The 25653-nt window shown below is 35.9% G+C and overlaps 2 protein-coding genes and 1 long non-coding RNA gene across 4 annotated transcripts; 2 read left to right on the top strand and 1 right to left on the bottom strand.

The window, feature by feature from the left end:
- Positions 1 to 7372: 7372 nt before the first annotated feature.
- LOC131019574 (protein argonaute 1) lies at positions 7373 to 14329 on the top strand. Its single transcript, XM_057948149.1, has 22 exons — positions 7373 to 7535; positions 8556 to 9244; positions 9338 to 9546; positions 9657 to 9806; positions 9885 to 10018; positions 10148 to 10257; positions 10429 to 10535; positions 10695 to 10833; positions 10907 to 11023; positions 11227 to 11334; positions 11430 to 11501; positions 11827 to 11949; positions 12031 to 12196; positions 12345 to 12604; positions 12696 to 12838; positions 12974 to 13036; positions 13122 to 13185; positions 13282 to 13417; positions 13513 to 13586; positions 13666 to 13760; positions 13835 to 13866; positions 13950 to 14329. Exons 2-22 carry the CDS (start codon positions 8567 to 8569, stop codon positions 14162 to 14164), a joined length of 3195 nt encoding a protein of 1064 aa, XP_057804132.1. The 5' UTR covers positions 7373 to 7535; positions 8556 to 8566; the 3' UTR covers positions 14165 to 14329.
- Positions 14330 to 18905: 4576 nt separating this feature from the next.
- On the top strand, positions 18906 to 19518 carry LOC131019578 (uncharacterized). Its single transcript, XR_009100344.1, has 2 exons — positions 18906 to 19180; positions 19250 to 19518. It is a non-coding gene; the product is annotated as an uncharacterized LOC131019578 (long non-coding RNA).
- Positions 19519 to 19719: 201 nt separating this feature from the next.
- On the bottom strand, positions 19720 to 23065 carry LOC131019577 (protein REVEILLE 7-like). 2 transcript variants are annotated; one of them, XM_057948153.1, is made up of 5 exons: positions 22600 to 22931; positions 21693 to 21785; positions 21468 to 21579; positions 20866 to 21344; positions 19720 to 20762 (listed from the first exon to the last, which is right to left on the bottom strand). In XM_057948153.1, exons 1-5 carry the CDS (start codon positions 22615 to 22617, stop codon positions 20118 to 20120), a joined length of 1347 nt encoding a protein of 448 aa, XP_057804136.1. In that variant the 5' UTR covers positions 22618 to 22931; the 3' UTR covers positions 19720 to 20117. The 2 variants fall into 2 exon arrangements, with proteins under 2 accessions (XP_057804136.1, XP_057804135.1); XM_057948152.1 differs by having other exon boundaries at positions 20866 to 21579; positions 22600 to 23065.
- Between the last annotated feature and the right edge of the window lie 2588 nt (positions 23066 to 25653).

Raw genomic sequence — 25653 nt, 5'->3', positions numbered from 1 at the left:
TTTAAAAAAATGATTTTTTCTAACGGCGTTATGGTCTGTTAAGTGGCGGGGGGTATTTGGTGCGATTTTGCCACGTTGAGGTAGTAAACAACTCTAACCTTGACTATAGGGTCCTGTACGCGATAGGGACGCCATCAATAGAGGGAATTTGATACTTAACCCTAACATTGAAAAATTTGAAGAATGTGTAAAGAATGACTTAATAATTTTACACATGAGAATCATATTAATAGATTACAAAGCAAATATAACGCTAAGGTCTATTAATCGAGGCAATTGAGCCCATGTCTCATTACAACATTTTCTGTCTTGGAGTGGACCATCGAGGTTGGCAGAGCTGAGCCCCAAAATTAGTGCAGCGTTGACCGCTAAGATTGTGGTAAGGCTAATCGCCAAAGTTGTATGAAGTTAAGCTCTAAAGTTGGCAGAGCTGACCGCCAAGGTTGATGTTTGGCAGAGCTAAAGTGCTAAAGTTGATGCGCTACTTAAACTCTTTTTTTTGTCTTATTCTTTCGTCCTTGAATCTTTATTGAATTCCATAAACCTTGACTTTCTTCTTTGATTCTTTCGTCCAAGCTTAAGCCTTTGCCTTAATCCGTAATTTTTATCCATTAGGCTTGACCCAAAAAGAGGAGCATAATATCACCCACATCAAATGTAAAGTTGACTGTGAAATGAAACTGGAATGTCCTGGACATAGATTGTCATTGGCTCTTGTTGATTGTCATGACATATGAAATAATAAGAAAAAATTGTCTTCGTTCAAACGTGAATGTAAATTGTGGATCTAAATTAGCATAAACGAAGCAATAATTTATACACACACATTTTAAAAATAAATTCTAATTGGTTTATTGTATATGTTGTTTAATTTTGAATAAGGAAATTTGTGGTGATATACAATTAACTAAGAATTGAGATAGTATTAAAAATAATATATTGAATATATCATATAAGTATTTTCTTTATATTATAGATTTTTTTGTATAATATATGAAATTCATTATAATAATTTATGCTATTTTCATTCTCCTTTTAGTAATTAATTCAATAGATTTCTTATTGCTGTTTTTGTTTTCGTGCAGAGGAGACTGCGGATCATATTTTCTGGCAATGCAACAATATTAGGCCTATTTGGCGTGAGTTCCTTCAGTGGTTTAAGTTTGATGACTTCTCTTATGATATTCACAGTTTTCTTGTGGCGGCTTGGAATCGTGACACCAGCTCGCAGGTGCGGACGTTTTGGAAAACTGGTATTATCACTCTTATCTGGGCGATCTGGACTCTCCGTAATGCTTGCATTTTCAAAGATAAAATTTTCTATGCCAAGCATCTCCTTCAGATAGTGCGTGTTACTTTCAAAGAGGTCGATGGTAGTTTCACTAATTTGGGCCATATGACCAACACTTGGTCGGACTATTTGATTCTTCGGGCTATTGATGTCACCACTAGAGCCGCTCCTCCCCCAGTCATGATTAATGTACATTGGTGGCCCCTTGTCTCGCACTGGATTAAAGTCAATACGGATGGCTCAGCTTCGGGAGCTCCGGGAAAGATTGCAGCTGGAGGGGTTTTCCGTGATAATTTTGGTTGGGTTCGTGGCTGCTTTCACTATAATGGTGGTACTGGCTTTGCGTTCGAAGCCGAGCTCCTCGCGGTTATCGTGGCAATTCAGATTGCTCATAGTCGTGGTTGGTTTGCTCTTTGGGTCGAGTCTGACTCCACCTATATTGTTAATCTTCTTAACACACGTTCCACTCTTGTTCCTTGGAGATTTATTGCTTCTTGGAATAAGAGTCTCGTGCTTCTTCAAGACTTTAACATTCAGATTTCTCATATTTATCGTGAGGGTAACGTTCCGGCTGATATTATGGCAAGCGAGAATATGACGGAGGGTTGGTGGCCGCATGAAGTGGAGGAGATTAAGAAGGCGGTTAGATTGGATATGGCTAGTCATAGCCACGTTCGTATGAAAACGAGATGATTCTCATTTTGGTGTTTGGGTTTGGAGCGTCACTCGAGCTTTTTCGCAACTGTTGGGTGCGCTCGCAGTTGGGGTTTGAGTGGTCGGGCTCTGCTGGGTGCTCGGCGATGGATTGTTCTATCCATCAGCTTCGAGCCTTTTTCTTTAATTCTAGCGGTTTTCTGGAGGCGCTGGAAGGCTGGCGGTCTTTGCCAAGACCTTGGTGTCGTTTGTTTGTTATTGCCGCTGATGCCGGGGAAGGTAGCTGGGACGAGGTGGACTTCGCGGAGGAGTTGGAGAGGGCGGCGAATTTCTGGTTTTGGCAGATGAGTTCTGTTGGAGCTTTTGCTGTTCGCAGTTCGGGGTGCTGCACTTTGAGCGAACACATGGTGGGCTCGTTTGGCGGTTCTGCTCAGCGGAACATGTGGGATTCGTTGGCTGCCATTTCGGCGAACTCCTGGTGGACGGAGGGCGCTGGCTTTCGGCTTCTTACGCCGGAGCTGCCTTCTTTTTCCAATGTTTGCTTCGAGTATGGCTTGGATGCGGCTTGCCTCACAGCTGGTTCTTCCGCTGTGGCTCTGGGGGCTTTAGTTTTATTCCCTTTGTTCGAGCTAACGGTGACGGCGTTTAGCCGGCCGTATAGTTATTTTCTCTTGGCTTTCTGGCTTTTTGCCTCTTTTTTGTTTGTTTTGCGGGGTGAGAGCCGGGTTGGTTTGGGGACGATGGTTAGGCCGGAGTTCCTGAAACTTTCCCTTCCGCTCTTTCCCCCTTTCTTTTTCTTTTCCTTTCTTTCCTTGTTTAGACGGGTACTCTTTTTCCTTTTTACGGTTTTTCCCACTGGGTTTTCCGTAAAAAGGTTTTAACGAGGCTCGGCCCTTAGTCTGCTTTCTTGTGCTCTCAAGGGTTTTAGGTTTTCTTTTTTCCTTTTTTAATAAAATTGCATTTTAATAATTAATTCAATAGATTTGATGTGGCAAAAATAATTAGAATTCACAAAATTAAGAGAAACTTATATATAGTTTGATCACTAAGTTTACATGTAAATAATTTTTTTTTTGAGAATACATGTAAATAGGTTTTATTTCATAAAAGATCTGTTTATTAGAGTTTAATAAATTCAGAAAGATACATATATACTTGAAATTCTATTCATGTCTATCATGTTTACAATTAATGCTTAGAATTTTAATTTGAAATAAATTAAATAATAGGTGAAAAATTTAATATATATATATATATATATATATAAATATATATATATTGTCAATACCTCTAAATAACCACTTTACTTAATAAAAAGTTAATAGTAACCACAAGAATAAAAACATATTAATTATAATTAATTTTATAGTAAACTGAACTAAAAGCTTTTTTTTATTATTTTATCAATAACCAAATTTATTATTATTATTATTATTATTATATTATTATTATTATATATTGAAAATAACTCATATTTTACACAATATATACCTAAACACATTCGAAAATGTGGGTTCATGTCTTTAATGGATGAATTTATAGTCTAGTGTTCGAATCTTATATATAACGAAAATTTCATATTTTTTATTTAATTATTTTCACTACGAATCGATAATATTTCATAACGAATTCATAGTGAACTTATTTTGCATAAGTTCCAAGCAAAAAAGTAACTTGTTCTTCATATCCGTGCATGTTATTTTTACATGTTTAAAAGGGTTAATTGCTTCTAGATACACAAAGTTTCACCAAATTCTGGAATGACACATTATCTTTAAAATTTGCTTCATAATACATCATCTTTCAATACTTTCTGATTTTTTCCACAACGACTGATTTCTCCAATCACAAAATTGACGTGGCCACCAGAATAACCACGTAGACATGTCGGACGACAAAATAAAACGACGTCGTCCTTACTTAATGCAAACGACGTCATTTTATGAAAATCTAACCTTAATTATAGTGCTTTTTCCCCAAATATGTTGAATTTCTAATTTCTCCAACTCTTCTCTCTCATCTCGTCTAGACTTTTTCTGTTCCAACTCTTTCTTTCTAAGGTGATTTTTTTAGAAAAGGACGTCGTTTGAATCTAGGAAGGACGACGTCATTTTTCCTCGTCATCCAGCATGTCCACACGGCTATTCCGATCGACATGTCGATTTTACGATTGGAAAAATCAGTTGTCGTGGAAAAAATCAGAAACTATGGAAATGTGACATATTATGAAGCAGATTTTAAAGATAGTGTGCAATTTCAGAATTTGGTGAAACTTTGTGCATTTACGGGCAATTGACCTTATTTAAAAATAAAACTATGCGCCACTATTCATTTTGTAGGTAGCCTAAAGATAAGATGTTCTAATAGAAAAATCAATTAAATGTCGTAGAGTTAGTAGTTTTACAGCAAACAAATTTATAAATTGTATTATAGGTTTGAAATAATCCATAGTTTTACACAATCTCCATCTTCATTCCTTAGCTTAATAAAATCTTCCCTCCTTTATATAAAAATATGGTAAATCAAAGATAAAAGATTTATAATTTTATACAATTAATCTATTTAAAACTTTTTTTTTCTTTCTTTTTATTGGAATCATTTTTTACGGTCCTTTTAAATTAAAATATCAAAACCAATTAATTTAATTGAAATAATAGATATATTATTATACATTTTAATCTGAAATAATAGATATAGTATTATACATTTTAATCTTTTTTCTGTCAGTGATTATCTGAAGTAATATTTTTATTTTAAACATTACAATAAAACAGCCAAAACCAAATTCATTTATTTTCTCTAGAAAATAAAAATGAGAATTCTTGGTTTAAAAAAAAGTAAAAAAATAAGCAACAACAAAAAATCAATCGCAACCTACAAAATGATTGTTATCTTTAGTCAAATTCATTTGTTCTTCAATCTCAGTAACAAAATCATTTTTGCAAATAATAAAGACAAATAAATAAATTTAAATAAAAAGGTGAAATATGTTGTGACATATGTAAGAAGAATTATATTACAAAAAATAATGTTGCACTACTATACGTGCATGGCTCATCAAGAATTACATATTTTATTGGATGTGGAAGGACAATGACTTTCAAGATACTTATAAGCTACCACGAACTTGATATTTGCAACCCTTATTTTAGATTAGCTACAATTATTGTGGGTTCTTTTCAATCTATATTGAAATATGTAATATGTCTCTTTTTTACGGGCATCATATAACATTATAATATTATTATGAGAAATCATGATAAGCAGTACATGATTATACCATAATATACCCCAAAGTCTAATAAGATAAATATTATAATAAGTTTACTCATCCGCGTGGATAAGTGATTTTGTATTCTTTTCTTTTGTGAAAAAATGAATTAGTTGAATTGAGAGCGGATGAGATGGGTAGATGGAGATAAAGATTTCCGGTGAATGATAAATGAGGAACAAAATATCGGCATAGGCGATTATGACTGGAAGAATTGACAAAAGAAAATTGAAGCATTAACAGAAATAGCACATTTGTAGAAAAATTCATAGTTGTGTGACCATAAAAATATTCTTTTAGAATTAATTTATGATTTGAAACTAATTTATATATCTATAATTGATATAGACTTTCAAAATTTTCATGTATCTCATATAAATGCACATTAATTGATTAATGTAACGGTTAAATATATAAGAAAAATAATTGACTCTATATATAATAAAAAATTGATTAAAAACAATTATTTAAGTTATAATTATAGTTTTCATAAATAGAATAATTAAAAGAACAAAAAATGGAGGTTACTATTTACGATAATTATTATAGATTATATAGATAGATATAGATGATTCTAAAGATTTATAACACAACTATTGAAATAGTTAATGATATTCATTTAAAGTTATATAATTAAGCACCGTATTGACTTGTATGGTGCTTAATTAATATCATTTCCAAATTTCATAATTATTTTTGTAATAATTATAGTTTATCAAATGAAAGTTATTATATAATACAATTTTTTTTTTGAAGTTACAAGAGACGGGACCTCAACACCACACATCGGTGACTAACAAACAATAATACATCACCACCATAAAGTGAGAAAATATCACCGCCAAGCGGGATCGGACCTAAGACCTCTCACGAAGGAGAATCTTTGGGTGCCTCAACTTTGCCACTAAAACAAGGCCTCATCGGCACTATGTAATACTCCCTCCGTCCATGAAAGAACTTCATAGGAGGGAGTGGCACGGGTTTTAAGAAAAAATATTGTTGAGTGTATTGAGAGTGGATAAAAGGTAGTTGAGTGTATTGAGAGTTGTGAAAAATGAAAAGTAAGAGGGTAATAAGTGGTGGGGTATAGTCCAAAAATAGGTAGGAAGTTCTTTTGTGGACGTCCCAAAAAGGAAAGATAGGAAGTTCTTTCGTGGACGGAAGTAGTACAACTTAAGTGTTATATTGTGTTCTTTAATAAATTATTGTAAAATAATATAGTTAAAAGTTTAACCATATACTACGCCGATTAAACCAACAGTACAGATAAAAAACAAGTAAACAAAAATAGGAAGAAAATATTTATATATATTACATTAAGTTATGAAGTATTTTAAAGTAAAATGCTTCACTTATAAATTTTGTAAACAATGAAGTATAAAATACAAGACATGGTATAGTATATTATATGAACATTATGTGTATTTATTACAAAAGTACTTTTGTTGGTATATGAATTACCTATTGTATATTTAATTTGCAATCATTCAATTATATGTAACTGTATTCATACAATCAAATTATGAGATGTGTAGTCCAACACAATGATAAGATTTTTTTTAGCTCTAAAATAATGATAATTTTTTTTTTTGAGAATTAAGTATTTTTCTTACAACAATGTAATGATAAGTATTTTGAGATTAACATAATGATAAGTGTTGATATTGAATCTAACTTTTTTCCCCCCCCAATCAGAATCCCAAACAATAATAAAACACTGGCAAATATGTAAAGGATCTTGATAAGCTCTATCCATATTCGAACCACAATAAAATTTACTTATTTATTGATCTTCAATGAAGTCATAAATATCTTTTCGAAAAATATAAGGAAAATTGAAAAGGAGTCAAATTAATTTGGCAAAAATTTGAGGTTGGAAATAAAATTTTTATTTTGAGTTGGTTGCGAGTTCAATTACGATAAACTTTTGGGGGTATATCACCATCCACGCTGTCATTCCCACCAGTCAACGTCTCGAGATTCTCCACGTGGGATGACACGTCATCTTATAAAGCAGTCAACGCCACGTCATCAGGCCACTCAGCTCCAGTCCAAAAAAACGGATATCTAGGGACTGAGTTGTCATTTCCAAAGAGACCATCTGAATGGCATTTATGCAATTTCGTTAAACTCTAGCGCCATTTTCCAATCCGCAACCCCACCCTTTAGTTGCCCTTTTTATCCCTTATTTTTCTCCCCACTCTCTCATCATACCCACTCTCTCTCTCTCTCTATATATATATTTGTAGTTGCTCTCTGCCTACTTCGTCGCTCTTTGTGTGGGTTGAGGTTTTTTCCGTGCCGTTTTGCAAGTCTAAGGTGAGAGTTGCTGGTGATTTTTGTGCTTGCGGATGAAGAAATCTGCTGCAATTTTGCTAGGGTTTTGATTCTTTTGTTTGGGGTTGTTTGAGGCGGATCTCGTTGGATCTGGGGTTTTATGTTTACAGTTGCTACTGTTAATCTCTTTACTGTCTATCTCTCTTCGCTGTGTTTTCTCGTAGCTTTACTTGACCATTGATGATGATCTGATCTTTTGTTTCTATGTCATGGAATTCTTCTATCGATTTTCGAACAGTTTAGTACTTTTTGGTGTGTTTCCTTCCACTGAAAAATATCGTTTGGATCATTCGAAACTCAAGCCACAAATTTTGTTCAAGAGCGACTTTAGGGTTTTTCTAATGATAGTCCTTCACTTTTTTTTTTTTTTTTTTTTTCGATTTTGAATTCTCCGCTTGAACTTAGGTCTCTGAACTTTTAGCAAAGTAACACTGATTTGTGGCCTTACCTGCTGTTAAGTAAGTGACTCTAACCGAATCAATGGTTTCTGAAGTGTTTGTTACTCTCAATTTTATTATTTATGGCTCCGTATCATCTAAAGCCTGTGCATGCTAAATTTCGGTGGTATTTTGGCGACTTTCAGAACTGGTGATCCTTTTCACTGATGGTTTATTGCTTTTCGCATAGTTCTGACCTTTTATGCTAGAAGTTTAGAAATATATGTTGTGTTCTAGGCAGTCTCTTTAATATTTTGCATATCTGGAGTACATGGTGCTAACTAGGGGATACTGCTGATTGATGTGCTCCTTGTCCTTATTCAACTTGCTGAGATTTTATGTTGCAAACAAACCAAGTACATACTTGATAATGTATCTTCAGCACCAGAAGAATAGTTATCAACTTTTACTGTAGAATAATTTGGTTGTGTTTATTGGGGATTATCTGAGTGAGGGTGCTGGCGGGTGTGTTCCTTTGTGCAAATTGTTATAGTTATGATTGTTTTTGCTTAGCTGCTAGTCATGGTTGATATAAACTTGTAATTGTTGTGCTTTAATTTTACAGTTGCTCTTACCATGGCAAGAAAGAGGCGAACCGAACTTCCTGGTGGTGAGAGCTCAGAGTCTCAAGAAGCTGGTGGCGGACGAGGTGGCGCTCAGCGCCCTCCTCCTCAACAACAACCGCAGCCACAGCTACAACAACAGCCACAGCAGCAAGGGGGAGGAAGAGGCTGGGCACCCCAACGTGGGGCCTATGGTGGCCGTGGCGGCGGCAGAACAGCTCCTCAGCAGTATTATGGTGGACCTCCTGAGTATCAGCAGGGTCAGGGCCGTGGTAGTCAGCAATTTGGCCGAGGAGGTGCACCACGCCGAGGCGCATTTGTCGGTGGCCGCGAGGCACCTTCTGCTGGTGGTCCATCTCGCCCACCAGCTCCCGAGCTGCACCAAGCTACTCAGTCACCTTATCAAGCTGTGACGACTAAGCCTAGTTCGTATGGGAGGCCCGTTGAGATGCCAGGGGCAAGCTCCTCTACACAGGCACCTGATCCTCCACAGACTTCAGAAGTAACTGAGCAGATTCAGGAACTCTCTATCCAGCAGGAAGTGACTCCAGGCCAAGATATGCAACCGGCTTCAAGCAAATCAATGAGATTTCCATTGAGGCCAGGCAAAGGGAGCTATGGCACAAAGTGTGTGGTGAAAGCCAATCACTTTTTTGCAGAGCTTCCAGACAAGGACTTGCATCAATATGATGTGAGCGGATCACATAAATTTAATGCCTTTTTCTGTTATTTAAGCTTTCTTCTATTACTTTATCAACTGACCTGTCCTTCTACTGGTTGAAAGGTCTCAATTACTCCTGAAGTTACATCTCGTGGAGTTAATCGTGCTGTGATGGAGCAGTTAGTTAATTTATATAGGGAATCTCATCTGGGTAAGAGGCTTCCTGCCTATGATGGAAGAAAGAGTCTGTACACTGCTGGACCACTACCTTTTGTTTCTAAAGAGTTCAAAATAACACTTTTAGATGAAGAAGATGCTCCAGGTGGCACCAGGTTTTTGTCTCCCCATCTCTTCTCTTTTTAATATTTTGTTATCTCCTGTTGTTTGGTATCAGATGTTTGGCTTTGAATATAACCTTGTCATTATATTCTGTGGATTGTAGACGAGAAAGAGAATTCAAGGTGGTCATCAAATTTGCTGCCCGAGCTGACTTGCATCATCTAGGAATGTTTTTACAGGGTAGACAAGCTGATGCGCCGCAAGAGGCACTTCAGGTTCTGGACATTGTACTTCGTGAGCTTCCGACCAATCGGTATGTTTTGTTGACATCTGCTGCATTTTCACTTTCGGTTCTTTATCCATCCTTTGTGCTGATTATTATTTACTTTAGGTATTCCCCGGTTGGACGTTCTTTCTATTCCCCACTTTTAGGCAGAAGACAACCTCTGGGTGAAGGACTTGAAAGTTGGCGTGGTTTTTACCAGAGCATTCGTCCCACGCAGATGGGTCTATCGCTGAACATAGGTGAGCCCACTATTTCTTGTACTGGTGCAGACTATATTACTTTATTGGAAATTTGTCTATGGTAAGAGTGGGAGTGTAAAATATTTGCTGATACTGTTTGTTATCCTTCAAATTTACTGTTCTTGACAGATATGTCGTCCACTGCTTTCATTGAGCCACTCCCTGTGATTGATTTCGTTGCCCAGCTTCTGAATAGGGATGTGTCAGCTAGGCCATTATCTGATGCTGACCGTGTTAAGGTTAGTTTTGATTCTTTGAATGTTTTCTTTTGCTACCTTTATACTGTTTGAACTAAAAGAATTGCTATCTTTGGTATCATTTTCCAAGTCATGTGTCTTGGATATCGTACTTCATCCTCATTTTCCCGGTCCCAATGTGCTTCTATTTACTAAAGTAAATTTTTTTCTCAGATCAAGAAAGCACTTAGAGGAGTAAAGGTGGAGGTCACTCATCGAGGAAACATGCGAAGGAAATATCGTATCTCTGGTTTGACATCCCAGGCAACTCGTGAACTAACGTGAGGATCAAATTCCTTTTGTTATTATTGTATGCTTTATTGCTATTCACTTCTGAAAATGGTTCTCCCTTGAGTTCATTACATACATGTTGGTTCTTTATATTGCTATCACTTAGTGGCATTAGTCGGTTGAATATGAGCTGAATCTGGTGGTCTCAGATTTCCAGTCGACGAAAGGGGCACAATGAAATCGGTGGTGGAATACTTCCAAGAGACATACGGGTTTGTCATTCAGCACACCCAATGGCCTTGTCTCCAAGTAGGAAATACCCAGAGGCCAAACTATTTGCCCATGGAGGTCTGTCATCATTTTTACTGAATAGTTTTTCTTGAAAGATAAAGAATGTTCAACTTATAGTTTTGTCATATAGGTGTGTAAAATAGTTGAGGGCCAGAGATACTCTAAGAGGTTAAATGAGAGACAGATCACTGCTCTACTTAAAGTGACATGCCAGCGTCCCCAGGAAAGAGAATTGGACATTCTTCAGGTTAGTCATGTGGTGTATCTCTGTGGTCCTTATTATTGTTTATTGTTGATGCATTTGATATTTTTTCTTCACTTTTGACAGAGATGCACTTTGTTTATCATGCCTTTTATACCCATCATTTTTTGTTTTGTTTATAGTGTTATCTGGGATATAAGTAAATATAACTTTTATTTCAATCTCTCTTCCTCTTGCCATTTGTACAGACTGTGAAACATAATGCATATGCTAATGACCCTTATGCAAAAGAGTTTGGAATCAAAATTAGTGATAAGTTGGCACAGGTTGAGGCTCGTGTCCTTCCCGCGCCCTGGGTAAGTATAATATTTTATCTTGGATTTATTTCCACTTTTTACATATATATTGCTGACTACATGAAGATTCTTAAATGTATGTGATTCTTTTACAGCTGAAATATCATGATTCTGGTAGGGAGAAGGACTGTCTTCCTCAAGTTGGGCAGTGGAATATGATGAACAAGGTAATTTGCCCCATTCTTAATTTTTTTATTTGATTTTTACTAGGAAATAAGTATCATCTTCTTTTTAGGAAACAATGTACTTTGGTTTTTGTAATTGACTTTTAGCTATCTTGTAGCTGTTTGCTTTCTACTTAGGATTTCTAAAATACTTATATGCCATATTTGGTATGGAGGCTATTTTCAACTTGTTGGATGTTGCATCCTAGAATTGTGTTTTTGTTTATTTCTTTTCTTTTGGTGTTGAACCATTCCAGCTCCAGTACAGAGCGGGTTACCTGCTTGTTATAATTGGTTTTAACAATTGTAATTGATTGCCATCATGCAGAGGATGGTTAATGGTGGCACTGTGAACAGTTGGATCTGTATCAACTTTGCCCGGAACGTTCAAGACAGTGTGGCACACAGCTTCTGTCATGAGCTTGCTCAGATGTGCATGACTTCTGGCATGGTAGAGACAGGGTTTAATATGTTTTGTGTTACCTAAACCCTACCAGATTTGCTGTTTCTGATATTGTTCATTCACTTGTAGGCATTTAATCCTCAGTCTGTCCTGCCAGTCATGAGTGGTCGTCCCGATCAGGTGGAAAGGGTTTTGAAAGCTAGATTTCATGATGTGATGACTAAACTGCAGCCACATAAGAAGGAGCTTGACTTGCTAATTGTTATATTACCTGACAATAATGGCTCTCTATATGGTACAAGATACTTATTTTCCTAATGCTTGAGTATCATTGGTATTATCATTGTCAGCATATACTATTTCATTAGATTCTCTAGGAAATAATTCAGATTTTCACTGTTCATGTATGTAAATCTGATATGTTCATATCGTATTCCGTTCAGGTGATCTGAAGCGTATATGCGAGACAGATCTGGGAATTGTCTCGCAATGTTGTTTGCAAAAGCATGTTTACAGGATGAGTAAACAGTATCTTGCCAATGTTTCTCTTAAGATAAATGTCAAAGTTGGTGGTAGGAACACTGTTCTGGTTGATGCACTATCCAGGCGTATACCCCTTGTGAGCGATCAGCCTACAATTATTTTTGGTGCTGATGTTACACATCCTCATCCTGGCGAGGATTCTAGCCCATCAATTGCTGCTGTAAGTTCTCTGGCCACTTGATGTCAGTCTGGATCATATCCTTTGTGATTGCTTGTATATATTGATGTTGACCTGCTCGAAATTGTCTCAGGTTGTGGCTTCTCAGGATTGGCCTGAAGTCACAAAATATGCAGGTTTGGTTTGTGCCCAAGCCCATAGACAGGAGCTTATTCAAGATTTGTACAAAACTTGGCACGACCCACAAAGAGGGACTATGCATGGTGGCATGATCAAGTACGTTGTTAATTATTTGTTTTTCTGTTTTTTATATGTTTTTCTGGTCTTTTCATGAATATTTGGCAAGCTGTTCTATTGTCATTTGGAAATTGCAACCAACTGTGTCTAAGAGGTTGTGCTTTTGTAATCAAGGGAACTGCTTATTTCATTCCGTAGAGCAACAGGACAGAAACCTCAGCGTATAATTTTCTATAGGTAACTCTTTCAACTAATTTTACATTTTATGTGCCATCTTCTGTTGCTTCTCTTCTACAATTTAAAGGTCAATTTACGTGTGCAGGGATGGTGTAAGTGAGGGACAGTTCTATCAAGTTTTGCTTTATGAACTCGATGCCATACGCAAGGTAGTCATCTTTTCTTTGATTTTAATATACAGAATATGTCTAAAAATTGATAGTAAATTCCCTAATGATGTTCGTAACCTTTGTCATACCCTTCAGGCATGTGCATCTTTGGAACCCAACTATCAGCCTACTGTTACCTTTGTGGTGGTTCAAAAGCGTCACCACACTCGATTGTTTGCTAATAATCATCATGACAGGCATGCAGTTGACAGAAGTGGAAATATTTTGCCTGGTACATTGTTTCCAATGTGATTCCTTGCTAGTTTTGTTCTTTTGTTTGGCGGCTGGATTCTTGTTACTTAATCTTTTTTCGTATGACTGTCGCAGGTACTGTTGTAGATTCTAAGATCTGCCATCCCACTGAATTTGACTTTTACCTATGCAGTCATGCTGGGATTCAGGTAACACTGTCTGCTTCATCTTTATCTGCGACAGTATTATTTCTTGATGAATGACTTTTGTAATTCAATGAAATCATAGGGAACAAGCCGGCCTGCTCATTACCATGTGTTGTGGGATGAGAATAAATTTTCCGCTGATGCTCTTCAGTCTCTTACAAACAACCTTTGCTACACGTGAGTTTCTTCATTAATGCCTGTGAGGTTTTTTCTTGTATGATTTCCGATCGACATTTATTCTTCTTTTGCAGATATGCAAGATGTACACGGTCTGTTTCGATTGGTAAGTGTTTGATGTTCTTTGCTTTCTCCATTCAAGAATTCTTTGCATCTTTGCTTATAATTTTCACATTGCCTTTGTGTCAGTGCCTCCTGCATACTATGCCCATCTGGCTGCTTTCCGTGCACGTTTCTACATGGAGCCCGAAACATCTGACAGTGGTTCAATGACGAGTAGCGCAGTTACTGGTCGTGGTGGAGGTGCAGGTGCAAGGAGTACCAGGGTTCCTGGGGCCAATGCCGCTGTGAGGCCCCTACCACAGCTAAGGGAGAATGTTAAAAGAGTCATGTTTTACTGTTGAGATTCCTTGGCTGCTCTATATGTATTGAAACTTGTCAGCTGATATTTGGATATGACTGATGCTACACTTTATCTTTGCGTTTGTGCTACAATTTATGTTTGCTTTTGTGTTTCTGGTTGTGGCATCATCATTTTTATTTGGAATCAACAAGCTTTATATTTATTACTCCCTCCGTCCCAATAATCTTGTCCCACTTTTCTTTTTGGTTTGTTCCAATAATTTTGTCCCACTTTCTTTTTTGGTTTGTTCTAATAATCTTGTCCCATTTTTTTTTTTGGTAATAATTAGAAAATGTTTAGCATTCTCTCTCCTCTCTTAATTAACACACTCACATCTCCTTCATCTCTAAGCTCTGTCTCTAAACCCCTCTCTCCTACCCACCCTCTGGACTATCTCTCTCTGCCAGAAACAGGACGACACAAGAGGAGCCTCTTTGAGCGCCACATGTGGCGTCGCCTTCGAGCTCCTTCGCCCTCTCGCCTCCACCCACGCGCCGCCTTCGCCCTTCTCCCACATCCACGGCCAGTGCCCCATGTTCTCCCTTTCCTGCGCCGCCGTGTTGCCGCCCCTCCCGCTTCATCTTCTTCGGCTGAACGGAAGGAGCCACCGCCGCCGCCACCGGTAGAAATGAGGTTTAACAATTTGGGGGTTGGGGTTTACAGAAATGGTGTGTTTTTTTAGTTTCTTGAATTTCTATAAACACTTCTTCAATTTGGGAGAAATGATGTGTGTTAAATTTCTCTGTTGGTTGTTGGAATGATGGTGTGTAAGGGAAGGAGGCGCCGGCGCCGGCACTGGCTTGCCGGAGTTGAGAGCGACGTCGACAGCATAATTTTGAAGAATTAGTTAATCAATTAATAATATAATTAAACATGTGGATCATACAACTTGACCTCTAATACAACTCTCCTTAATCTCCGTGCCCACCCAAAAGAAATGGGACAAGTTTATTGTGACGGAGGGAGTACAATCAAAATTTTCCCATCAAAATTTTATTTATATTATTATTAATAATATTTAATTGTTATTAGTTTCTTTAATATATTCCAGAGACGCTAAAATACAACTTTTTCCGTCCCAATAATAATGTCACAAAAAAATGGGGCACATAAATTAAGAAAATATAGATAAAGTAAATGAGGATAGATATATAAAGAGTAATGAAAAAGTAAGAGATAGATAAAGCAAATTATTTCCTTCTTTGAGTTGAAACATTATAAATGAGACATTATTATTGGGACGAATATTCAACTACTGGTGGTGGTGCTTAACAAAGACTTTGTTTTTCATCTTGAAGTTTCTCGTATTTCACGTCAAAATACATAATAAAATAATCTTGAAACACTAAAAACATTAATGGTAGAAGTCTAGCTGGCACATATATACTACAAATGAAAGTTGTGGTATTTATATGAAATTAACTTGGAGAAAATGAAATTAACCACACTCTTGTGGATGGCGGGAGTATGACATAAAAGTATTTAACACAGAAATAATAAATAATAATTAAATAACTTACAAATTATATCAAATTTTAACGCTTATTTTCGCCAAAATCCATTTTTAACGCGTTTTTAGAAAATTCAATAAACTACACAAAATTTATTAATTGTTCAATTTTTGGACTCATCGAAAATGACATGACGTGTATGTGGCGTCTACATGACATTAACATGACATCTATGAGGCTCATAGAATTCAAAATTGAAGAACTAATAAAGTTCGTATATTTAATTGAACATTTGTAAATACGCATTCAAAATGAATTCGGGTCAAAGTTGTGGTATTTATATGAAATTAACACCCATTAATAAATGATACCAAAATTTTCAAATCAATAAAATATAATTAAATAACTAACAAATAATACTCGAACAAATAAAAAGTTCTCAATAATAATATGAAAGTCCACCTTGAAATGCATAATAACAATTTGCAATGGTAGACACACAAATAGTTGAAGTTCTCCGTGGTCAATCATCTCTAAACAAAACATTGGAATACCAATTAATAGAAAACCGAGAAAACCCCGTCTGTATATCTCGAATTTTACCCCAACTATAACCGTTAAAATTGCGGATATAAGTATGAATAGCATGCGTTCATTAATCTAATGCGGCGTCCATAGCTATCTATGCCATCTAAAACAGAGGCTGGTATGCATACCAGATAATGCCATAAATAATTTGACACTAAAGTATTTAACCCTAAAATAATATAAAAATAACTAATTACTAACAAATCATATCAAACTTTAAAATATTAAATAATAAATTTTAATGAAGGAATAATTTCATGTAAATATACAAACTTTAGCAAAAATCTATTTTTGACGCGTACTTAGAAAATTCAATAAACTACACAAATTTTATTAGTTGTTCAATTTGGACTCCGATTTCATTTTTCCCAAGTTATAAAAATAAGATGGCGTCTAAATGGGTCATCGAAAATAACATGGCGTCTATGTGGCATCTACGTGGCATCTACATGGCATTTATGAGACTCATAGAAGTCAAAATTGAAAAACTAATAAAATTCGTATATTTTATTGAATATTTGTAAGTACACATCCAAAATGAATTTTGGCCAAAGTTGTGGTATTTATATGAAATTAACTCATTAAAAAATGATACAACATTTTTAAATCTATAAAACATAACTAAATAACTAACAAATAATACTCAAATAAATAAAAGAGTTCTAATAATAATATGAAAGTCCATATTGAAATGCATAATAGCGATTTGCAATGGTAGACACAAATACTTGAAGTATTCCGTAGTTGTAACATGGTTGAACAATCAACCCTAAACAAACATTGGAATACCAATTAATAGAAAACTGAGAAAATCCCGTCTGGATGTCTCGAATGTTACTCGAACTACAACCGTTACAATTGCGGATATAAGTACGAATATCATACGTTCAACAATCTAATGCAGTGTCATTAGCCATATTTTATGTCTAAAATATAGGCTCATACCGGATAATGCCATAAAAAATATGACACTAACGTATTTATTATGTTTTGCTTATTTCAATGGTTGAAGGGCAAGTCAACAATTTGGCTGCATCAGATATTAAGTAGTTTGCCGATGAGATATTAAGCAAGTCAACAAATTTTCAATGCTTTACTTAATGCGGTATAAGATATGTTTCTTCAGTTTCAGCTCTCTCACTCGGCCAAAGTTCAATTTCTTCTTTCTTGTCTTAGCCTCTCTAGGCTACTTAGCCATCGGTCGGCATTTCAGTGTTATTCTTATTCAGTATAATATCCATTTCTTCAATTTTTGCTCCTCATGATATATTACTTAATGCAGTATAAGATATGTTTCTTCAGTTTCGGCTCTCTCACTCGGCTAGAGTTCAGTTTCTTCTTTCTTGTCTTAGCCTTTCTAGGCTACTTGGCCATCCGTCATTTCGGTGTTATCCTTATTCAGTATAATATCCATTTCTTCAATTTGTGCTCCTCATGATATATTACTTAATGCAGTATAAGATATGTTTCATCAATTGCGGCTCTGTCACTCGGCCAGAGTTCAGTTTCTTCTTTCTTGTCTTCGCCTTTCTAGGCTACTTGGTCGGTCGGCATTTCAGTGTTAATAAATGATACCAAATTTTTAAATCAATAAAACATAATTAAATAACTAACAAATAATACTCGAACAAATAAAGAGTTCTCAATAATAATATGAAAGTCCACCTTAAAATGCATAATAGCAATTTGCAATGGTAGACACAGAAATAGTTGAAGTACTCCGTTGTCAATCATCCCTAAATCAAACATTGGAATACCAATTAATAGAAAACCGAGAAAACCCCGTGAAAACTATTTTCCCAAAATCAACCGCTTAAAACTACGAAACATAGTAAAAAAAGAAGATACGAGAAATCAACAAAATGATTTAGAATAATGTGTTAAATACATTGCATAGTGTTAATCTATTTTACGGAAGTAGGAACCGTGAAAACAAACGAGAATTTTGTCAATTTGCTAACGCAATTTTAAAGTCTATCAATTTAAATTATAGGGTTTGGACAGAGCTTGATGGTGGTAGGTTTCGCTTAAGCACTCCTAGTGAGGAAGACACTCTGTCTGATGCGGCCAATAAATCTAAGCCCAATTTGGCCATAATTTGTCGCACCATAAACAATGGATGGTGAAACATTCGAGACATTGAACCACTAAACGACTACGATCAAATCATAATTTGTCGCAAGCTTTATGCCAAATTTTCCATAGATTTATTGGAATGTGCGAGTTTTACCAAAAACATTTTATGTGGTAAGTGATGTTTTGCATTATTTTAAGATTTACATTATTTAATATTTTTCATTATTAACTTTCATTAGGTGAACGGTGAGACACAAAAAGAGAGAGAATAACAATGGTGGTATTCGCTCTCATTAGGTGAACGGTGAGATACAAAAAATTCGTATATTTTTTTGAATATTTGTAAGTACGTCCAAAATGAATTCTGGCCAAAGTTGTGGTATTTATATGAAATTAACTCATTAAAAAATGATACAAAATTTTTTAAATCTATAAAACATAATTAAATAGCTAACAAATAATACTCAAATAATAAAAGAGTTCTAAATAATAATATGAAAGTCCATTTTGAAATGCATAATAGCAATTTGCAATGGTAGACACAAATACTTGAAGTATTCCGTAATTGTAACATGGTTGAACAATCATCCCTAAACAAACAAACATTCGAATCCCGTCTGGATATGTCGAATGTTACTCCAACTACAACCGTTATATTTTTTTGGATTCCAGATGGTGAATCCATTACCCGGTTTAACACTACGTAGTAAAGGGATATTTAAGCCACTTGAGTCTTCAAGTTTTAAATTGTGGCAACTCATTATGGATTCTCAAGTCGGCCAACGGGCAATCATTGGAGTATTTAGGAATGCCACGACCGACCACTCAATTGCGACCGATTCTATGCAGAGCATTCTGTATTACAAAGACGATGTCCTAAGCTCATCATCCACCTAATTGATGTATGCATCCTTCTAATCTTGTCCATTTGTTGTATTCAGTTTTAATCATCCTTGTTTTTGTTTTTGCAGATTATGCTATGGTATTTATATCGCAAAAAAAGGTTTGTACAAGGGATAAAAATCCACGTGATCCCAATTCATTTGGTATAAGGATGATTGATATAACTTGCAGCATCTCGAAAGAATCTGTGAATACCATTAATATTGTATGTTTTCTTTCCAATTGGATGTGCTTTTATGGATTCACCAAAGTTAAAGGATCTTCCCATTAAGGTTAGCCATCTCTTTCCTTGGTAGATTGTGTAAATTAATGTCTTCCCTTTGGTTGGTCGTCCAAATTGTTTCAACTTTTTATTTCTACTCAAGTTACTTCTCTGGGTTAGAATTTAAGCATTAATTCTCGTGTCCGTATCCTACTTTAAACTCCTAAACAGCATTAATCTTGCTTTCTTATCTACTCCACCTATATAATGTTGCATTTTATAGCTATCATTTCCTGCTGTCTAACTCTGCATTAAGCAATCAGCTACATACATGAATTTATGACTTCAGTAACCATCCCTTTTATTGATGAATTTTTTTTACAAATTGTCCAACAACAAATAGATGAGTCTGAAAGAGAAAGAACTGCATTTGCAGCAAAAATTGAATACAGAACTTGCGAAAACAATAGAATCCGAAACATAACATATCTCAAAGGAAAATACACGATTGAATCATGTTCTGCTCAGCATCATTGTCTCTGTGTTTAGACTTGATAACTGCACCAAAAAAGAAGCTCGAAACTTCACATGTGGCAGTAAAGATCTGTCGTAGACGTATAAACCGAAGGCGAGCGGCAATGCAGTTTCTCAACCGAGCAGTGAAGCTGCATATATAAGGCTTGCTGACTGATGCAGGTTAAAGAGTTATGAGGTAAGATTATACCAAAGGAATGCTATGAGCAGACGCGTGCTCTTTGCCCCTGCCGCCCCTGCAGAAGAGATAAGGATGATTCATCATCCCTTTCTGCCAAACACCGCTTATATGGAACAAAACCTTTTGCAGATTCTTTCCTGGGACTTGACTGATGCTTGGACTCCACAACGTCACAATTTCGACTATCACCATTCAACCCACCCGTTGATCCACCATTAGAACCAACCAAAGAACCTTCCATTTGGTTCTCTTCATCTTTTAGTTCTTCTTTGAAGCCTTTCTGCGCAGCTGTTCTCTCACAAGATAACGCATATGGGTATACAGGACGAGGGTACCAAGTATACCAAGGCAGAGCAAACATGTTCTCCACGTGGCAGTATACGTTAGCCACAGGAGCTGCATTGCCTGAAACAAATCCAAAAGCAACTTCTGAATCTAGGTTGTTAGAAGTAAACCCCTTAACAACGTTGTCACTATTGCTCTCCGACTCTTCATTAACAAGACCAGGCTGTGATGATTCAGAGTTCTCCGTGACTTCTAAAGATTGTTTTGGAGTATCTCTTACCACGACAGTCTTTCCAAAGAGTTTGATGCTTGTGCAAGGCTCAACGCTGTATACAGAATCCAAAGTAGATTCTGTCTCCTGCGGAAACAGTTCAAACTTCTGCGTACAAACAGAAAAACCGAAACAAGAAAGAAAATATTAGTCCTCGGATCAATTTAAATGATATTAAGTGGTTTAGGACATAAGCAGAGTGGGAAAATACCATGGTGGATTTATTATCGGGGAGTGAAGCAGAAGATATTTTCATTGGTAAACCAAAACCATGATCCTCTTTGGAAGATGTATTTGATGTTTCATGGTCGTTGTCTGTGAATAAGTTAGCAGAAAAATCATCTGTAGCACACGAAGCAGGCGAGAGTCGAGATTTGTGCACATCAGCAACTGAGGATTCTAAGTTATCAGAGCCAATTGCTGAAAAAACTGAAGTTGGAGAGTAGTTTTCTCCTTTAGCAATAGAAACATCATCAGTCACTCCTTCTTGTTGATGTGTGGCCGTGACTTCTGCTCGATCAACATTTTTCCGAGGATAAGGATGTAAGGGTTTCTTTTTCGGCCGAGGAGGAGGGATTGCAATCGGACTAGATGATCCCTCAGCATCAACAGATGAATCCCTAGTGACCTTGGCAAAGAACTTTTGGGCATGACTCCGGATTTGGATGGCAGTCTTGTTGCCCACATGCTCTGAATGACGACAAGACCTCATCAGAAAAAGATCTTTATACTTAAAAGACAATGAAGACTGGAACAAACTTGAGTTTGAAGAAGACCTTTTTATGGCGTGGAACAACCCTATACCACACTCACCTTCTATTTGGCGCCAAGCACGACCATATAGCTTCAGAGCTTCGACAAACCTCTGGTGTTCCTCCTCAGTCCACCTCTCTCTTTGTTTGGTGATGGTATAGGGTTTTCTCACCTAATATACGTAATAAAGGAACATCCACATTATGCGTAGATGACAAATATCACAGATGCAATCTATGTCACACCAAGTAATCAGGTGACAACATCATAGAAGGGGATAGAAACCTTAGGTGCATAGCTGTTTCTATCAGCTTGAGCAGCCGCGGATTCAGAGCTAACAACTCCAGAAGCATCCTGGCTAGACCCTGCAGTTTGATCCTGCAGATCAGAGGAGAGCCAGTTAAACATAGCCATCACAATTCGAGACACAATGAGCCAATGACATGACTTCGCCTTCATGTTTTTGCCACACCAAACAAGTGATTCGGAGTTCATATCTCTTTACAATACACTTATAGAGACAAGGTAATGATATACATCGGTTCATCAATGCTAAAACACGTCGTGATATGGTAGAATTACTAAATGTTGATTGGTGCAGGTTCTTACACTACCATTCCTCTTATTTTCAAGAAAACAAGACTAAAGATGCTCTGCCAAAATCAACTAAATCCACCATGGAATTAGTTGATTATTCACCTACAACATTCATTTCAAATCGAGATACATATTTCTCAGCTAGTAGGAGCTCACTAAAACTTCTAACAATCAGTTTGTACAAGGACTAATACCTAGTAGATAAATACAAACAAGATAGCAACTTTGCATAAATGAAGTGCCTTTTTCCTTCAATATGGATGTAGACCTAACAAAAAACTCACAAATTTGATTTACCATAAAGTACCCTACAGCATCCAATTTCAGAATCTTCTAGAATATACAACTGGCCACTGGTAAAAGAACTTCATATTGTAAACCATAAACCAGAGGGGGCGAAAATGGGAACTTTGCATATTAATGTGCAAAAATGGATATATTTCGATATTTGGCAAGCACAGAAATCTCAATACATAACAATAACTAAACAGCTCACTAATTTCTCAAGAAGAATAAATGCAAATAATGACAGAAAATATTCATTTCAAATCAAAAAAACTACCAAAAGTAACATGAGATTAAACAAACTACCAACCTTAGCTTCGGCAGCCATAGCTCCAAGAATTAAACGAATTGGGAAAACAAAAAAAGTGATTCGAGAAAGGCAAAGACCTGAGCTTCACTCCTCGAGAGATCGAGAGAGAGAGAGAGAGAGAGAGGAACAGTTATAGACTCAATGGTGTATAAATGAAGGAGTGAGAGAAAACAGATCAGAGAGGAGATATAGCCAAATAGGAACAGGGAGGGCCACGTAGGATTATGCTGATTTTCGACACAAATCTCAAATATAAAACTGAATTTTTTTTGTAATAAAATAAAATAGCAATAGAAAGGTCGAGAAGGTTGGAGGAGCGAAAAGGATCTTTGGTTGTGAGCACTGCGAGTTCTTGTGGCTGAGATTAAATGTGTTCCTGCCACGTGTCCATCGTCACCCTCTGTCCCCATATCTTTTACTGAATTCTTGAAAGAAATGCCACTCTCTCTCTCGACAAATCCGGTACTTTCTCTCTCTTTATCTTTATCTCCAAGACAATAAAACTGGTGACGATTTTTGTGGAAGATATTGAACCACCCAACTACTCACTCACATGCCCCACACTGGATCAAATATAATATTACTGCAATAAATATTTTTTCCTTTCCAACCAAATATTTTTCTTTTTTATTTGCTTTGTTGGGAGACAGATATTATGATTTTGGTAGCTTCATAACAGTTTTCATTGATTGCACAACTCTAATTTGTGGCTCAAAATAGATCTGAAAAATCCAACTTGTCATCTTATAGTGAAAGCTGGCCATAAGCATCTAAATGAACCAATCTATTGGCTCTATCGAGCTAAGTTGGGAAGTTGGATAATCTAATTTATATAAATACTATTTAAATAAATATCATCGATTTTTTTTTAATGTGTGTGGACCGAAATGTTTTCATGATTCAACGATATTTAACTATTTATTCTGTGTGGTGCAACAAATAGTTGAGCTACAAATAGTTTATCCATTTTATGTGGTGCAAATCACAAACTCCAAATATTTTACTAAGTAGATATTTCCCCAAATCCAAATATGGTACATGTCAAAACATCCAGTACTGGCCGATTAGAACTGGTGTTTTAAGATTTAATACTTTTTAAAAATGTTTAATATGTTAAAATACTCACTTTGATAACTTGTACATGAAAAATATTTATTTCTATAAAAAAGAATGTAGAATCTACTCCCTCCGTCCCACGAATCTTGACACATTTTCAAATTAATTATTATCTTCTCTCTCTTATTTTATCACTTTTATTACATTACTCTTACTTTATCACTTATATTACATTCTGTCACATACTTTATTAACTACACACTTAAAGTACTAATCTACAATTCCTTAATTCTTGTGCCGAAATCAAACGTGTCAAGATTCGTGGGATGGAGGGAGTATTCAATTGTCAATTTTACTCTTATTTATATTTTCAAAATTGGTGTGTTCACTCTTTAATTGCTATGTACAATCTCTCAAAAAAAATTACCACTGTACAAGATTTTCTTTATAATTTATTTTTATACATAAATCATTCATGAATTGTTATTAGAGAGGATTTTTATTGATGAATTATATTTCCTCCGTCCCCCAAATAACTTCCTAGTAGGTAGAGATGACAATTTACCCGCAGGTAACAGATATCCGCAAGTATCCGACCCTAAAAGGTGCGGGTTTGAGGGGCATTTGATATCCACGGATAGCTTCGTGGTTAAAATTCACTATCCATTTAGTTCGTCGGTACGGGTTTTGATACTTACTATCCATACCCGCGAAATCCGTTTACCCGCAAAAAATATCTGCAAAAATACCCACGAAATACCCTTGAAATATGGGCTTTGTATATGACATATCAGATATGGGCCCAAATAACATACTACTATATAGTCTATTATTGATAAAAAAAAACAAAAAAAAAACATATATAGTCTATTAAGGGGAACAATTATTCATCGCCACGCAAGGCTACTTTATACTAATTAAATTGTATAGCCATGATGTCATTTTCTTGAGTTATAAAGATTTATTCATGAATTGAGGTGAAAAAGAGGGATTTTGGAATGTCCAATTTTTTTCTATCATGCTCGAATAAGATCATTTACGACGGAGAGCGGGTGGCGGGTATCCGACCAGTAGTGGGTTGGCGGATACCGACGAGTGACGGGTATCCGAGGGTGACGGGTTTGGATGACATTTGATATCCACGGTTGCTTCGTGGTTAAAAATTATTATTTATTTAGTTCGCGGGTACGGATATGGATAGTCACTATCTGTGCCAGTCGTACCCGATTGTCATCCCTACTAGTAGGGGATGTCACGAGTTTTAAGAAAAAATTGTTAAGTGTATTGGTAATGAAAAAAAGTGTTATAATTAGTATCGAATGTGGTGAAAATGTGTTATAATTAGTATCAGGAATGGTTAAAGGTTGAAAGGTAAGAATAAATAAAGTATTATTAGTGGTGTGGTAATGTCCCAAAATAGATAGGAAGTTATTTGAGGGACGTCCAAAAAAAAAATATAGGAAATTATTTGGGGGACAGACGAAGTATTATGTTTATTTAGTTAAGACTCTCAACCAAATATATAAATTCGAATGATTGTCCGAAATGTAATACATACAAGTTTTATCTCTAAAATTGGAGAAAAAAAATGAGGAAAACATTAGAAAACTCTGAAGCTTTGTGATAACACTTTTGGCCGAATGGTTAAAAAGGAGAAGAATTTGGAGAAAGTCTCAAGATAGGTCATAATAATATGATAAAATATCAAAATCGTGTCATGATCAACGGCCAACTTCTAGAAACAACAATCACCATCTAAAGAAGCCACCATCAGAAACATACTTGATGGATCAAAAGAACAAAGCAAAAATTGTCTTCTTGGCATTCCAGATGATTAAACTAGACTCTTCAATCAATATAGATTTGCGAGAAATACAAAGAACAATAGAATATTACGACAATATAATCTACCCTAGGAAGTGAAAAAAGATATCAAGAAAGTAGCAGGAAATCTTAACAATCATGCAAGATATCAACAGATAGGAACGCAGGTAACAC

Source organism: Salvia miltiorrhiza, chromosome 4 (assembly GCF_028751815.1).
Source record: "Salvia miltiorrhiza cultivar Shanhuang (shh) chromosome 4, IMPLAD_Smil_shh, whole genome shotgun sequence".
NCBI lineage: Eukaryota > Viridiplantae > Streptophyta > Magnoliopsida > Lamiales > Lamiaceae > Salvia > Salvia miltiorrhiza.
This window is presented reverse-complemented; position numbering and strand designations above follow the sequence as displayed.